We start from the raw sequence: 14,125 nt of genomic DNA on the forward strand, positions 1-14,125 counted from the left end.
TGTTCTTTATTTTCAAATAATGTAGGTAATTAATTAACTGATTTAATTGATCAATTTTTATTTTTATTATTTAAGTGCATTTTGTGATTTTTTTAGCATGTAATTATATTTTCTACAGTTTGATTGCTAATGTATACTTTAGTAGTAGGTTGTAGGGTTTGTCAAAGAATGAGGTGGGAAGACATGTAAATTATAGCATTTATTTTTCATTAATTTGTTTCATATTATTTAATTGGGGATTAACGCTGTGAAATGGTTAATTGAGTATTTATATTTCAATTATTTAAGTGCATTTTGAGATTTATTTATATTTTATTTTTCTAAGGTTTAATTACAAATTTATAGCTGGTTTTTAGGTATCAAGAGGAAGGGGAACTTATTTAAATCATATTATGTACAGAATAAGTTTTATGTTAAAAAAATAATAATTGTTGAGTAATTGATAATTTCATATGAAAATGTGTTAGCTGTATTTTAATTAATTATTAATATTTTGACAAATGTATTTAAAATGTAAAACATGGGAAAGTTATTATATATTGGCTTTAATTGTATTTGTTTTATATTATTACTATCTTAATGAATTATTAATTATTATGAATACTATTAATATTGTTGTTTTATTTATACTTTATTTTAATTTTGTTCTTGGAATTTTGGAATTGTGTTTTTTTTTTAGTAGGAGGGATGAGAGTGTAATTATTTAACATTTTTATATATTGTATTTTTTATTTTTTACATTGTTTTAGTTTTATAAAATGTTTTTATTTAAATGAAACCTAAGTATATATTTTGAATATATTTATTAATGATTTGCCTTTGGATATTTAAATATTTTTTTTAATGAGTAGGTGTTCTATTAGTACATATAATCCCTCCTAAGTCCAACACTTTCCATGTTTTCACTTGCGTTTGAGTCGGAGTAGTAAACTTAACATGTCCAAAGTCAAACACTTTCCCTACTGTTGTTTAGGCTGGAGTAGAAATTGTAAATCTAACCCCTCCACAGTCCAACAGTCTCCTTGATTACACTTGCGTCACAGTAGGAATTGTAAATCCGACTGCTCAAAAATCCAACACTTTCCCTACTGCTGCTTAGACTGGAGTGGGAATAGTAAATATAACCACCCCTAAGTCCAACGTTTTCCTTACTGTTGCTTATTTGTTATTGAGAATAGTAATTCCATAACTTTCCCTGGTGCTGTTTAGATCGAAGTGGTAACAGTAGATAAAAACCTTCCAACGTCTAACACTTATCATGATTTTGTTTATATTGGAGTGGGATTAGTCATTCTAACCCAGTGAAAGTCCAGCACTTTACCAGCTTTTGCTTATTTTGAATTAGGAATAGTAAATCTATGCCCTCAAAAGCTCAACACTTTTCTGACTTTTGTTTAGATTGGAGTTAGATTAGTGAATCTGACTCCTTTTAAGTTCATCACTTTTGCTAGTGTTGTTTATTTTTCATGGTTATTTTTTAATACTTTCTATTTTTCTAAGGCTTATATTATTTAAAAAAAATACTTTCATTCACATTTTACTTTTTTTAAATAAAAAAGGCATTTGGTTAACTTTGATATATGTTTATTATTATATGTTAATTTTAATTGTTGTTATTGTTACAAAGTTAATGCATTTTTTAAGTTATTTAAATATTATCCTCTATCTATCTATCTATCTATCCATCCATCTATCTATCTATCCATCTATCTTATTAGTTAGGAATCTGCATCAGTCCACGAACCAACGCTGCCTAAATGTAAATGCCCAATGTATCCATTATGTGGCATTACGGCAGTTGCAGTGTAACATAAACATATATACATCGAAGCACAATTGTGTGTTAAAGCACTGTGTATACAAATTTGGCCATTTACAATTATTGCCACAATACTACTCAGATACCCAGAGTGTTATAGTTATGTTTTCATGACATTACTTGTCTGTTGCAACTTCTGTCACAGCACTCTAGACCTGATTACAAGTTTGGCAGTTTCACTGCGATTCCATTGTGGCGGTGGCCCCAAGTACTTCGCGGACTCTGCGGTCTTTTGCCCAGCATATTTAGATGCCACCCCTGGCACAGTGGCAGTGTTGCTGATGGCGGGGGACTGGTGCAGGACATGGTTTGCAATTCAAAAAATAGTTTTCATATGTGTTGACGCAGGTGAGTATATTTTGACTAAAGTGTAAAATGTACACATATGAATAACACATGTGAAAAAAATAGCATGTATATGTAATTTTCCATTGCTGGAGTCCAGACCATACATGCCCAGTCCAGTCAATGGAAGAAAAGTACTAAACATACTTACCTGGATTACGGCTCAGACAAGGCCGTTTTCTTTGGAGTCAAGATGCTGCGTGAAGGGAGGCTCTGGACAAAGGGGTCCACGTTGAAGACTAAAGGGGAAAAGAAGAAATGGGTGAGTTTGCAACCCATTTGCTTTGAATCCACAATCTTGAAGCATTGGGTCTCCCTGCCACATTCAGCTAGATGGAAATGCACTTTGTAATCCAGACGGTTGGAATCTTGTCTGTACTGCCTTCTGACAACTGCTTTTTCCCATGCTGCCATCGAGGTGGTTGGCGAATGGCTGGTGGAGTCGGTGGGAAACTGGCAGTTTGTTGTTCAGCAACCTTCCTTCCTTATTCATTATTGTCTCGACCACCATCTTCTTATTTGTAATTATGATTTCTCACAGGCAATATTAATGGCTCAAATCACAATAGGCCTCTATATCATTTTAATGCCTTATATCAATTATAGAAGCTACCTGATGTGATACAAATGCCAATGTCTCATTCTTGATTAAACTGATGTAAGCATAATTTTAGAAGGGCTGGGTGTTCAAAACTGAATTTCTGTGAACTGCAAATGTCTCAATCAGACTGACAGCCAAACTCGCGGGGATGAGGCGGTCGTCAACCCGGCTGCCTCACCCCCAATCGTATTACGATGTTCCCACCAGGCTGACCAGCGGGAACATCGTATTATGACGAACCCTCCAGTCAGCCCAGCAGAAACAGTGGTAACGGTTTTGGTCTAGGCTCCCTTAAGAGAGCCGAGGCCAATACCGTAGCACTACAGCACCCTCAGAATGCGCACTGTCTGCAAAGCAGTGATCCTAAGAAATTTAGCATACAGGATACTTCTGAACGAGGAATATATAACATTATCTCATTGCAGGGTGGTGAGTTAATTCATATTAGGTTGAGGTATTTATTGCACTGGTATTTATAGGATTTTATGGGTTAATTGATTTTTATTTATGCCTGTATATATGTATATTTATATTTATATATTTATATATTTGGGTATTAATATGCTGACATTTATAGGCATCTTTCACAATGAATTAATAGTTTTTATATGTTTGTAATTTTGAATAGTTTAGCAGATGTTTCGAGACTAAAGTAGAAGACAGGTTTCAGTTTAGGAGACAATTTAATAATCAGGCGCATTGTAGGAGTTTTTAGGTTGAGCAGTCAATAAGTGAGAGTAGGATTCCTCGAATATTCGAATTAGGAACATTTTTGACGAAAATAGAGGATTATACTAGAATTTTGCAAAAGGAGATATTAAATGAAGCGCAATATTGTAATACTTTACGATGTGATGACAGCAATAGTGTATAAAACTTTGCAAGGTTGATTTGCGAAAATCCACACTCCAATATGGCTGCCATGATAATGTGAATTGGTGAACGTGTTTTTGAAATTGGTCTCTTGTCTATGTTTACACATTGGTTATTTAAATGTGTAGTACGGATTGGGATGGTATTGAGAACAAGGCTACGGCCGAAACGCGTTAATTAAATAAGATTGGATTGCCATGGTATCCGGATTCTTTTTCCTTTTCTTGGGAAATTGGTGTTTTTTTAGATATATATATATCCTGTTCCATTATATTTCTATTTTGGTAGTTTACATACATAGGGCCTCATTAAGACTTTCGTGGTCCTTTTCTAGGACTGTCAAAGCCGCTGCAGGCAAAAGACCGCCAGTCCTGGAGGTCTTTTGCCTGCCATATTAGGAGTTTCTATTGGCCCAGCGGAACACTCACCTCAACATTGACGCTGGCTCATAATTGAGCCGGCGGCAATGTTGTGGTGCATCGGGTGTGACAGCACCCGTAGTGCATTTCACTGCCCGTAATTCGGTGTGTGAAATGCACAATGGGGCTGTGCATGGGCAGAGCAGGGGCCCCCAGTGGACCCCGATGCCCCCATTCCACCAGCCTTTCCATGGCTGTGTTTACCCCATGAAAAAGTTGGTGGATGGGGACTCGTAATCCCCAGCGCTGCAGCTTGGCGGTATTGGCAGTTTGACCGTGGCGGCTCTGCCACGATCATAATGGGGTGGTCGGACCGTCTTGTCTGTGGCAGTCCGACCGTCATCGCGAGTGTGGCGGTCTTAAGTCCATAGTATGTAAACTCAATACTTTAGTAGATAATATTTTTGACACACTACAGTGGTAATTAGGTTTTCTTATTCTGAATGTTCTGTCATACAGGTGCCCAGGGAGAGTAGGTGTCTGGTAGAGAGTGTTTGCAGTGAAGAAAGTAATGTGTGGGTAAGTTTAGGGGCTCATTGTCTGTGTCATTTGTGAGCATTATTTACGCTTCAGAGCTCATCAATGTGTCACATCAGGAATGAGAGGTATATGTTGGGGATCCATGGAAAGGCAATTCAGGCCACAGTGAAGATTACTTGGGGTTTGGCATGACAAGGTTAATTTGGTTTCAGGACAGGATAAGGTATTTCATGAGAATGTGGGAGTTGAATGAGGCATGCATTAGGGCTCCAATGGATCCACCAACTATCCGACTCCTAAGGTCACCACAAAGAGATTGCATTAACTACTATATCTCCTCATTGAATGGCACCACACCCAAGTTGAGGTGGAAGGGAAACAAATGGAGAGGATATTGTGTGCTAGACTTTTAGCAAAGTGGTGTCTCCCGTAGGTGATGTGTAGGTTTAAACACAAATGGTCCAAGTAAAGGGTGAGGCAGAGAGCCTATCGGTGTTTTTGACAGCCAGGAAGAGAAGAGACTCAATCAAGGTAAACGTAGTGGGGCACAACTCGATTAAGGAAAATGCCATATCTGATATGTTGCATTTTGGTGTTTGGTGTTTGTGATTGTGATTTGTGATTTGTTATGTTGTTGATTGTGCTGTTGTGTTTTGTGCTGCATTGTTCCATCGTGTTGTTATAATTAACTGTGGTAGTTCTGCGGTGTTCTCTTCCGATCATTTTGTAGTACTGTGTCCTTCATGTTTTAGTTATGTTGATATCTTGCTTTATGTTATGTTCTTAAGTTTTGTTTACTTTAGTAACATCCACAAACTTTGCTACTTTGTCAACCATAAGGAGCACATTCCTTTATATTTTCAAGGGTAAACAATTTATTTCTATCTGAGACAAAAACTCTCCTACAGCAATCATCTATTAAACAGATCAATCAGTCGAAAAACGGTGGCAGAAACCTGTATTAAATTAGGACTTCCGGGGGCATATGTATTAGTGTCCTGTTTATGGTAGTTTTCTAAGTTGATAGAAGTAGGTGCAGTGTTATTCAAAGATTCAGACATCTCACATTAAAGCAGACTATTAATGTTTGTTATTTGTGAAGCCATCATTGCGATAGCCCCTTAGGGTTGCGGTAGTAAACTATAAGTGATAACAATACACATGCATCATATCCTTCTGAGTGTTTGACACAGTGTTGTGGATATGAAAGTGTGGAAATCTACTTTTACTGCTCATTGATTGCATCTGAGAGGTAGGAAACATCTTTGCACAGAAATTATATCATAGAGATAGGCAGTCACTGCACACTGGATATACATGGAATGTTAAAAGAGTATATGACACATTGATGCATCTTATTGAGGTTTCACTATTAATAAACATATCCAATGTGTTGCACTGGGTTCTACCCCCGCAGTACGCCTGGATTGTTTTGCTTTTCTGATCACCCGTTTTTTGGTGCCTCACCCATGGTAATCACATGCACATGTTTACTGTGAGTGTCCGCCTTTTAAGGTAAGACTGCTGCAATGCAGCAAGGGTAAGGGGCGCTTGGCTGGTTACACATGAGTACGCGTGCACTTGTGTGTGCACACGTGTGCGGGCTGCCGGTGTGAGACTACTGTCGTGCACAGCCCGGTAGCAGCGCACAGGTACTCGGGCACAATGGGGACTCTGAAGGGTTAGGTATTCACCTGGAATAGGCGTCATGAGGGTGGTGTACACTATTAGGGAGTCAGTGTACTTCACTGTTTTAACTATAGTGTCACTGCGTTATACACATAGGGAGAAAACTGCCTTAGAGTGTAGTTTCCCTTCTCCTTGGCCTACGGAAACCATTGACGTCTTGAATTAGAGTGTAAACAAAGTGATAAAATCAAATTTGTAACTTCCAAAATGATAACTGTACATCATTTGGGTTAATCAGAATTTCCATATTTCCCTGGTTCAGCTCAGGATCAGAGTCCAGGCATTTTGTCACACTGCTGTGTCCAGTAATTACATTTTCTCCAGCAGCAGGAACAAGGGCCGCTTTCACACAAAAGGAGCAATTAACACTACTTCTACTAGTTTACTGAGGAGGAAAGGGGTGGAGGATGATCTGTATCAATCATCCAACTGTCGCACTGCACCAGGAATGGTCTTGCCCAAGCCCACTGAACAAAGGAGAGTGCCCAAACAACTGGAGTCAACGGCTCCCTTTGAAATTCTAGTGTGCAAGTCACTGGCAGTGATGTCAGTGAGTGATGGAGCTGAGACCCCAGGAGCTGATGTGCCCAGTGTCTCCTGGATGACGCCATTTTGGATTGTCCAAACATGCTGTGCACGAGGGTTGGGACAGGGGTGGAAAGGTGATGTGGCACCCCAGGATTGATTAGGGATGCTTATCTTCTGGAACCTTCCTCTCTCCTTTATAAACTCTTGCACAAAGGGAAGACTCTCTCTTGCCTGCTGATTTTTCTAACTACTGCACTGCTGGATCCTGGGACTGCCATAGAGAACTGGAAGGAGGAACCCCTTGAACCCCACTCAGGACCCAGGACTCTATCCAGTTGAACCTAGGACAAGTCGCTCTCCCGAGGGCCAGTGAGGCTGGCCCCTTTAATTCCCCTGAGGACCAATTGAGGGAAGACCTTGACTTTTCTGGGCCCATCAGCAAAGCCACAAAGGAGAATTAGCGCAGGGAGCCAGGAGGACCGGTTTTTGGAGGACTGCACTGCTTTGAAGGTGAGGACGGTTGTTGCAACTGCCGCTAGTGGATAGAGCTTGACACCAGGACTACAATGAGCCCAAGAACGTCCAAATTGGCCCAATGGCATTCTAAAGTCTGGCAACCGTTGACCTAATTTTACTCCCTCGAAATGGATCCGCTGCCATTAAATCGATTTCCCCCGGTTTGGACCAGGGCCCAGGCTATGGCGCAAGAAAGCTGTCTTTTCCATGTTGGGGGAGAGGGTGTGCATGGAGCCCCCTTCTCTTGTTCACATCATACTCTAGGAGCCCATTTTCTGGACATATTCATGTCGCAGGGGCTGGGCCCACCATCTCAACCCGAGTACTTCATGCTACAGTCATTGCACTCCCCCCACAGGAGGCGGAAGGGGCCTAGGACCCCATCCCTGGGTCCTGTGGTATCCATCGGCCCCAGGAGGAGGCCCCAAGAATCCGTGCCTGCTGGATGGAGTGGGCAGACTCCAAAGAGGACTGCCGGCTCCAGCCGTAGCACATGATTGTGCTGCAAGCAAGGGGAGCTGGTGAGGGCAGCCGGGATTGGGTTACAGGTTATCTTGTGTGTCCTCACTCTAAGTTGGGGAGAGGGGCCCAAAATCATCACCTTTCCTACTGTTCAATGCGTTTTCAAGGTCTCCCATGGCTGCCTGCTCAATAGAAAGTGATTCACAAACATGCTAGCGGAAATTACATTGAGCACCATACAACTCCTATGACACCGTGTTGCCCTTTTCACCACTCTTCACCACTCAACAGATTCCAAAGGCAATAGAAGGTCCAGAAGAAAATCAGTGAGTGTAAACCAAAGAAGTAAACATGGTCTGAGAGCACAGTAGGAGTAGCAGGGCTCAGTGCGAGGGGGCGCTAAAGGGCACACCAGGGATCATAGCGGACATTAGCATTGCGTATTAGGACCTCCACAAGCTGCTTGTACTTGCAAATTCATCCTTTGCTGTTCTTACCTATAATGTGCTTCCTGTTGCCATTGATCACTTTCTATTTGGTGGCCACTGAAAACCAGTTTGGTTCCTATTCCATTGTAATTTTTCACTGTGTATTTTACTGCGCCATGTAAGAGCCAGTGACATAAAAATGATTATTATTTATGTGGTTGTACTTCACTCAGACACACTTTGCATGTTCTGTACTTTAAGAAAAAAATGACCAAAGTAACAACAAATAATTCCACCCAAAAATGTTTTACAGCAGCCGGGTTGGGTGGTGTGTTAGTTATTTTTTTATACTTTTCACTTCTGTTTCAACATACCAAAAAGCTTAACATGATTGTACTGTTTTTACTATTCTTGGTCAATGCAGCCCCAAAACTACTCCAGCAGGTGAAAAGCAATGACACTGCTGTGGACCTCGCTGCCATCAAAAGCAATGGTAAGTTTTGACAACAGTCATACTTTACTGCGTCCCATGGTGATTTTATAACTCAGGGTAGTCGGACGTAAGTCCAAGAAGACATGATCCATTTCAGATTTTCAGGACAATCATGTGGTCTTTCATTGGAAGAAGTACAAATATTTAAATAGTAGATGTAGGTTCTGTGACTATTTATGCAGTGCACAACACAATCGAAATTATCTCTTAGAGCTTCAGTAATGGATCTCGTATTACCTAGTCAGTAGTACTTCTTTCATGGACATTGGAAGTATGAAAGCCTAAGGCGTCCCTCCACGCAGACAATTTATTCAGTAGCATCTAGGATATGCATAGCATACATTTTAGATACCAAATATGTTGATATTTGTTCATTTTGTCCATTATACATACTACCTAAAGGTGCTGCTACAACACAGCATAACCCACATAGCACAGCAAAAATAAAAGGGAGCATATTATATATAAACTAAAACATACATGTCAGACCCCGTTCAGGGAACCACAGGGTAGACAGGTGATTATGGACCCCAGCACTGGTGGTGGAAGTCATTTGCCACTGATGCCCTAGGATCCATACTACTGTGACTATGTAAACTGGGACAAGTTCAATCCTTTCCACATTTGACTCTGTGGTTGGCGAGGGTGAGCAGTCACAGGCTTCTCAGGGAGGAAGTGTGTGGGGTGGCAGAGGTCAGAACCCAACAAACAATAGACACAAAAATGTAATGTCCAGTCCAGTGCTTACCTTTATGAAAAAGTATGTTTCATCTCACAGTAGGACTTAATAGTGCACAATGCAATTTTTACATGGATGTCATAGGTTGCACTTACGGCACTACACTTTTTAATCCCTTGTTTGATAGCTGTTTTCCCTCACATTATGGTTGAGATCCCACTATTACTGACCTTACTCTATTAGAACATAAGCAAAAATTAGGCTCAGGTGCATATTACTCAAAAGCCTCGGGAGTTGAGTATGGAAATCAGTTTAATGTCTCTAATGGTTTATGTACCAAAATGCCTTAAGCAGACCCAACAAATCCGTCTGCTTGCCTCAGCCTCTGTCCATAGGTGCATCTGAGCATGTTGGTGAGCAACAGCCATTCATGCTGTGCAGCGGGCACAGTTGGCATTCCTACACTTATGGAGAGAACTCTTTCTTTGTAGATCACCGCAGTGGCAGATTCCACCAGGACAATCTTCACAGGCCTGGGTCAAGGGGCAGACTTATTCTGGCGGCAAGTAGTCTTCAGCATTGGCATACCTCCAGGGTTTGCTGCAGACCTGCACTTTAGCCTGCAAACGTTGCAGCTTTCAGACCGAATCTCCTTCATCTCACATCCCATTTAAGGGGCTTCCCATTTTGACTGCTATTCATTCTCCTCACAAGTGGCAGCAGCACCAGTCACTTGGACTGTGGCAGGCTGCCAGTTGACACCGAAAAACGCACTCTAGTACTGTCTTATTTACTGCTCCTCATAAAATTTGCAGAGACCATGGAACCCCCTTTTAAAGCAGGTGTCAATCCTGGATCAATCTCTCTAAGTGATCCTTACATCGTGAACAGAGCTGGCTTTAGAGCTGGTGGCGCCCTGTGCGAAAGTCTTTTTTGGTGCCCCCTACCCCATGACCCTCACTACCACCCTGCAAATGTGCCCCTCATATCTCCATACATTCATTTGTTTTAAAGCGCTTGTAAAGGCTGGCGTTACTAATCCACTTGGCTATCCACAGAAAATATAGTTCGGTTGTTTGCAGCAGGCACTTTAACTCTCTGTGCTACTTTAAGGCGAGTCAAACCTGCCGCTAGACAAAACTCCGATCTCTCTCTCTCTTGCAGGAACATTATTCACAAGAGGTATCTTGATATTTTAATTGCTTCCTGAAGGTTGAACGCACAGGTGCCTTTAAATAGCAAGTTAAGTTATTGCTAAACACAGTGCCCCCTGAGGTCAGCACCCCCACTATCCAGGTCAGCACCCGGTGCGGCCGCACCGGTTGCACCACCCTAAAGCTGGCCCTGACTGGGAACACTCTAGCCTCAATTTTGGGAAAATGTTTCCTCCTGCATGGCCAGGAAGACTTGTTCCCTCTTGAGCAGTCAGGCTTACAGGCTTTTCAGGCAGATCATATGCTCTTTCAGTGAAAGTGTTGACTTCATGTGATATCCTCTCACCTCTGGGAAACTGGCTGTGACACAGACACTAGCTTCCTTCCTTGTTCATGAAGAACTTGCAGATGGAACAAAGTGGGCCTTTTGGATACCAAGTTTATACACAATTCTCAAACAGGGGATTTAGATACTCTGTCTCATCTTTCAGAAAGGGTTTGAGTTGGTTCCTTTTCTAATTTCAATCTTAGGTGGCCTCCAAGATGCAACCTTTGTTCAAAGGTATGTCTCTCACAACAGGCAGCAATGGGACTGGCTCGAAGCAGGAGTACATACAACAGGGGCACGTGACATTTTAGCTCTTTGGGCATGGTTTTCATTAGCCTTCCTGAGGTAGTAACCAGACACAGGCCCCACCTAGAAACTTCCTCACCCTGAAGAGCAGAAACTGCAGTCATCCATAACCCTTACTATCTACGGCACAGTGGCCCTCAGGAAGAACTAATCAACAGCCCCTTGTCAAAAAAATCTTCATGCAATTTCTAAAGGCAACCCTGACTCAATCCTCCTTATTTCTGTGTCTGGATCTCCACTTCACCCTGTAGGAATGCAGACAATACACTTCTATTGTCTGGATAAACAATCCTCATCCTCCATCTTGTGCCAGGCCACAACCAGGGGCATCTAAAATGGATATTGTTGGTCTCAGATCTAGGTTTCACATAACAAAGGAATGTTACATGAGAAGGGCCAGAAGAACATGCTCTCATTGACACAAAAACGTCTGGTCACATTACAAATGACTAAACAAGGTACGCTGCCACCATGGCTTATGTGATACACCTAGAGTAGGACAGTCACTAACTGTCAAGTTTGAGGGCACACTTAATGCACCGATTCAAGTCATAGGACAGGTCCTGGACCTCACATAGCCAGAGACAGGTCGAAGCCTCTGTGCTCACTCTAGATTAGCGTTGCGCCAGGGCCAAACATAAATGTCATGATACTAGGTTCACTTGCTGTTGGGCACTCAGGGGAACACACCTGTGTACCATGAAGGGGTTATTCCTATCCCAATATAATACAAACAAAACTCACCAAAACATAAAATAATAACCAAGCATAATAAAATACCATAATAGAACATAATTTCTAACATAAAGAATATAACATAAAAAATGCAACATAATCTTAACCATATGACTCAACATATCATAATACTGTAACATAACCTAAACGAGTAGACTTTGCTCTTTCATCTAGAAATAGAAATGGTGTATTGGCATGTAGTAGTGTCATAACTGATTATTTGATCCCTCCTTAAGCCGTACCATCGCCAAATCTAGCTCACTGTCCTCATTGAAAGAGCTCACTAATCTTAGTTTGCATCTTGTACCCCAACCTTAATGGAGTTTCAGTGGCACATTAAACAGCGCAAAGGTTTCAAAGCCATCTGTCAAGTTTATAAAGTAGGTCATCACCAGGTACCAGACAAGACTGATCCACTGCCATGGCAAACGATCAAGGAAAGAACTTATTTCATAATTAAAAACACACACAATGCCTATCAGACAAGAAACTGAGGGTACTTCATAAGCCCTTCCAACCCAAACATTGACCTGATACATAAGGTAAGGTTGGGCCTTCCAGTGTGATTCGATATGTGCTAATTGCTGATGGTACAGTGGGAAATCTTACTGTATAGAAGGCTCCGCCATCCAGAACTCAGGGTATTCTGATTCTGTTTTAAAGTATAGACTTAAAAAGAGTCTACAAAGATAAAGACTCAAAAACGACTAGTGTAAGAATAACAAGAATTTTTAAAACCAACAGATCTCGCCTATACAAGAGCTAATGGCTTTTTCAATGTGTTTGGCCATGTTGTACACCAGTGTGGCTGCTGTTCGGAATGTCTAAAGGTTAATGGCATGGAGTGTCCTGCAGTGGAGTGAAGGAAGTAGAGTGTCATAGACTGTATTTGTTGGGGTAGAGTGTCATAGAGTGGAGTCGGGGAGTAGGGTGTCATAGAGTCGAATAGAGCAGAGTAGAGTTTAGTGGTTCAGTGGCAGAGAGTACCATAGAGTACAGTGCTGTAGAGTGGAGTGCCATAGAGTGGAGTTGGGTGGAATAGGGTGGAGTGGGTTGGAGTAGACTGGGGTGGATTGGATTGGGGTAGAGTGTGTTGAATTGAGTGGAGTGGGGTGGATTGGAGTGGGGTGCATTAGACTGGTGTGGGTTGGGGTGGACTGGATTAAATTGGGGTGGAGTGGAATAGATTTGGGTGGTTTGGAGTGGGATGAATTAGAATGGATTGCAGTGCAGTGGATTGGACTGGAGTGGGGTGTATTGGAGTGGGGTGCGGGGGGGTGGATTGGACTGAGGTGGGGTGGACCGGAGTGTGGTGAGCTGGATGGATTGGACCGACTGGGGTGGACTGAACTGAGCTGGGGTGAATTGGATTGGGGTAGAGTGGGTTGCAGTAAAGTAGTGTGGGGTGGAATGGATGGGGTGAACTAGAATGGAGTGGGGTGAATTGAAATGGGGTGGAGTGAATTGGATTGAGGTTGGGGTTGGGTGCAGTAGAGTAGATTGAGGTGGATTGGAGTGGAGTAGGGTGGGGTGGACTGGAGTGGGGTGGACTGGACTGGAGTGTAGTTGAATGTAGTAGAGTGGAATGGATTAGCGTGGGTGCGAATTGGAGTGGAGTAGATTGGACTGCAGTGAGGTGGACTGGATTTGAGTGAGCTAGATTGGATTGAGAGGGGTGGATTTTATTAATTGGATTGATGTGGATTGAATTAGGGTGGGGTGAACTGGATATGGGATGGGGTGGATGGGATTGGGTTGTGGTGGATTTCTGTGGGTTGGGTTGGGGTGGAATGACGGTGGTTAGATTGGATTTGGCTTGACTGGGATGGATTAGATGGGATGGGGTGGGTTGGATCGGAGAGGACCGGACTGGGGTGAGGTGGATTGGATTGGGGTAAGGTATATTGGATTGGAGTGGGGTGGAATAGAGTGGGGTGGATTGTTTTATATTGAAGTGGGGCAGATTCAGTAGCATAAAAAAATTGAGGGGGGCCTGCAAAATACATGAAAGGGCCCCCCACACCGGGCTGGCTTTAGCACTTGTGGTGTCTGCTGCGTAAGTCTTTTTGGCACCCCCCATGATCTTCTTCACTAATTCCCTCTCCTCTCAAACACTCATTTATTTTTGTTTGTTGACGCACTACTCATAGTTCACTCACAGTGTTGTGATCTGCATGGTATATGTTCTTTTCAGCTGGCACATTACCCCTCTGCACAACTTTATGATGAGTAAAAACTGCCACTAGACAAAATTGGGATGTTTCACCAGC

At 42.1% G+C, this 14,125-nt stretch overlaps 1 protein-coding gene across 1 annotated transcript in view; it reads left to right on the plus strand.

Annotated features, from left to right (window-relative positions):
- Nucleotides 1–14,125, plus strand: part of LOC138294158 (hepatic lectin-like) — a 171,490-nt gene that overhangs the window by 25,463 nt on the left and 131,902 nt on the right. The window contains exon 3 of the mRNA XM_069233344.1: nucleotides 8,585–8,653. Coding sequence (XP_069089445.1) covers nucleotides 8,585–8,653 — 69 coding nt within the window. The remainder of the gene's footprint in view (nucleotides 1–8,584; nucleotides 8,654–14,125) is intronic.

Source organism: Pleurodeles waltl, chromosome 4_2 (genome assembly GCF_031143425.1).
Source record: "Pleurodeles waltl isolate 20211129_DDA chromosome 4_2, aPleWal1.hap1.20221129, whole genome shotgun sequence".
In the NCBI taxonomy this organism is placed as follows: Eukaryota; Metazoa; Chordata; class Amphibia; order Caudata; family Salamandridae; genus Pleurodeles; species Pleurodeles waltl.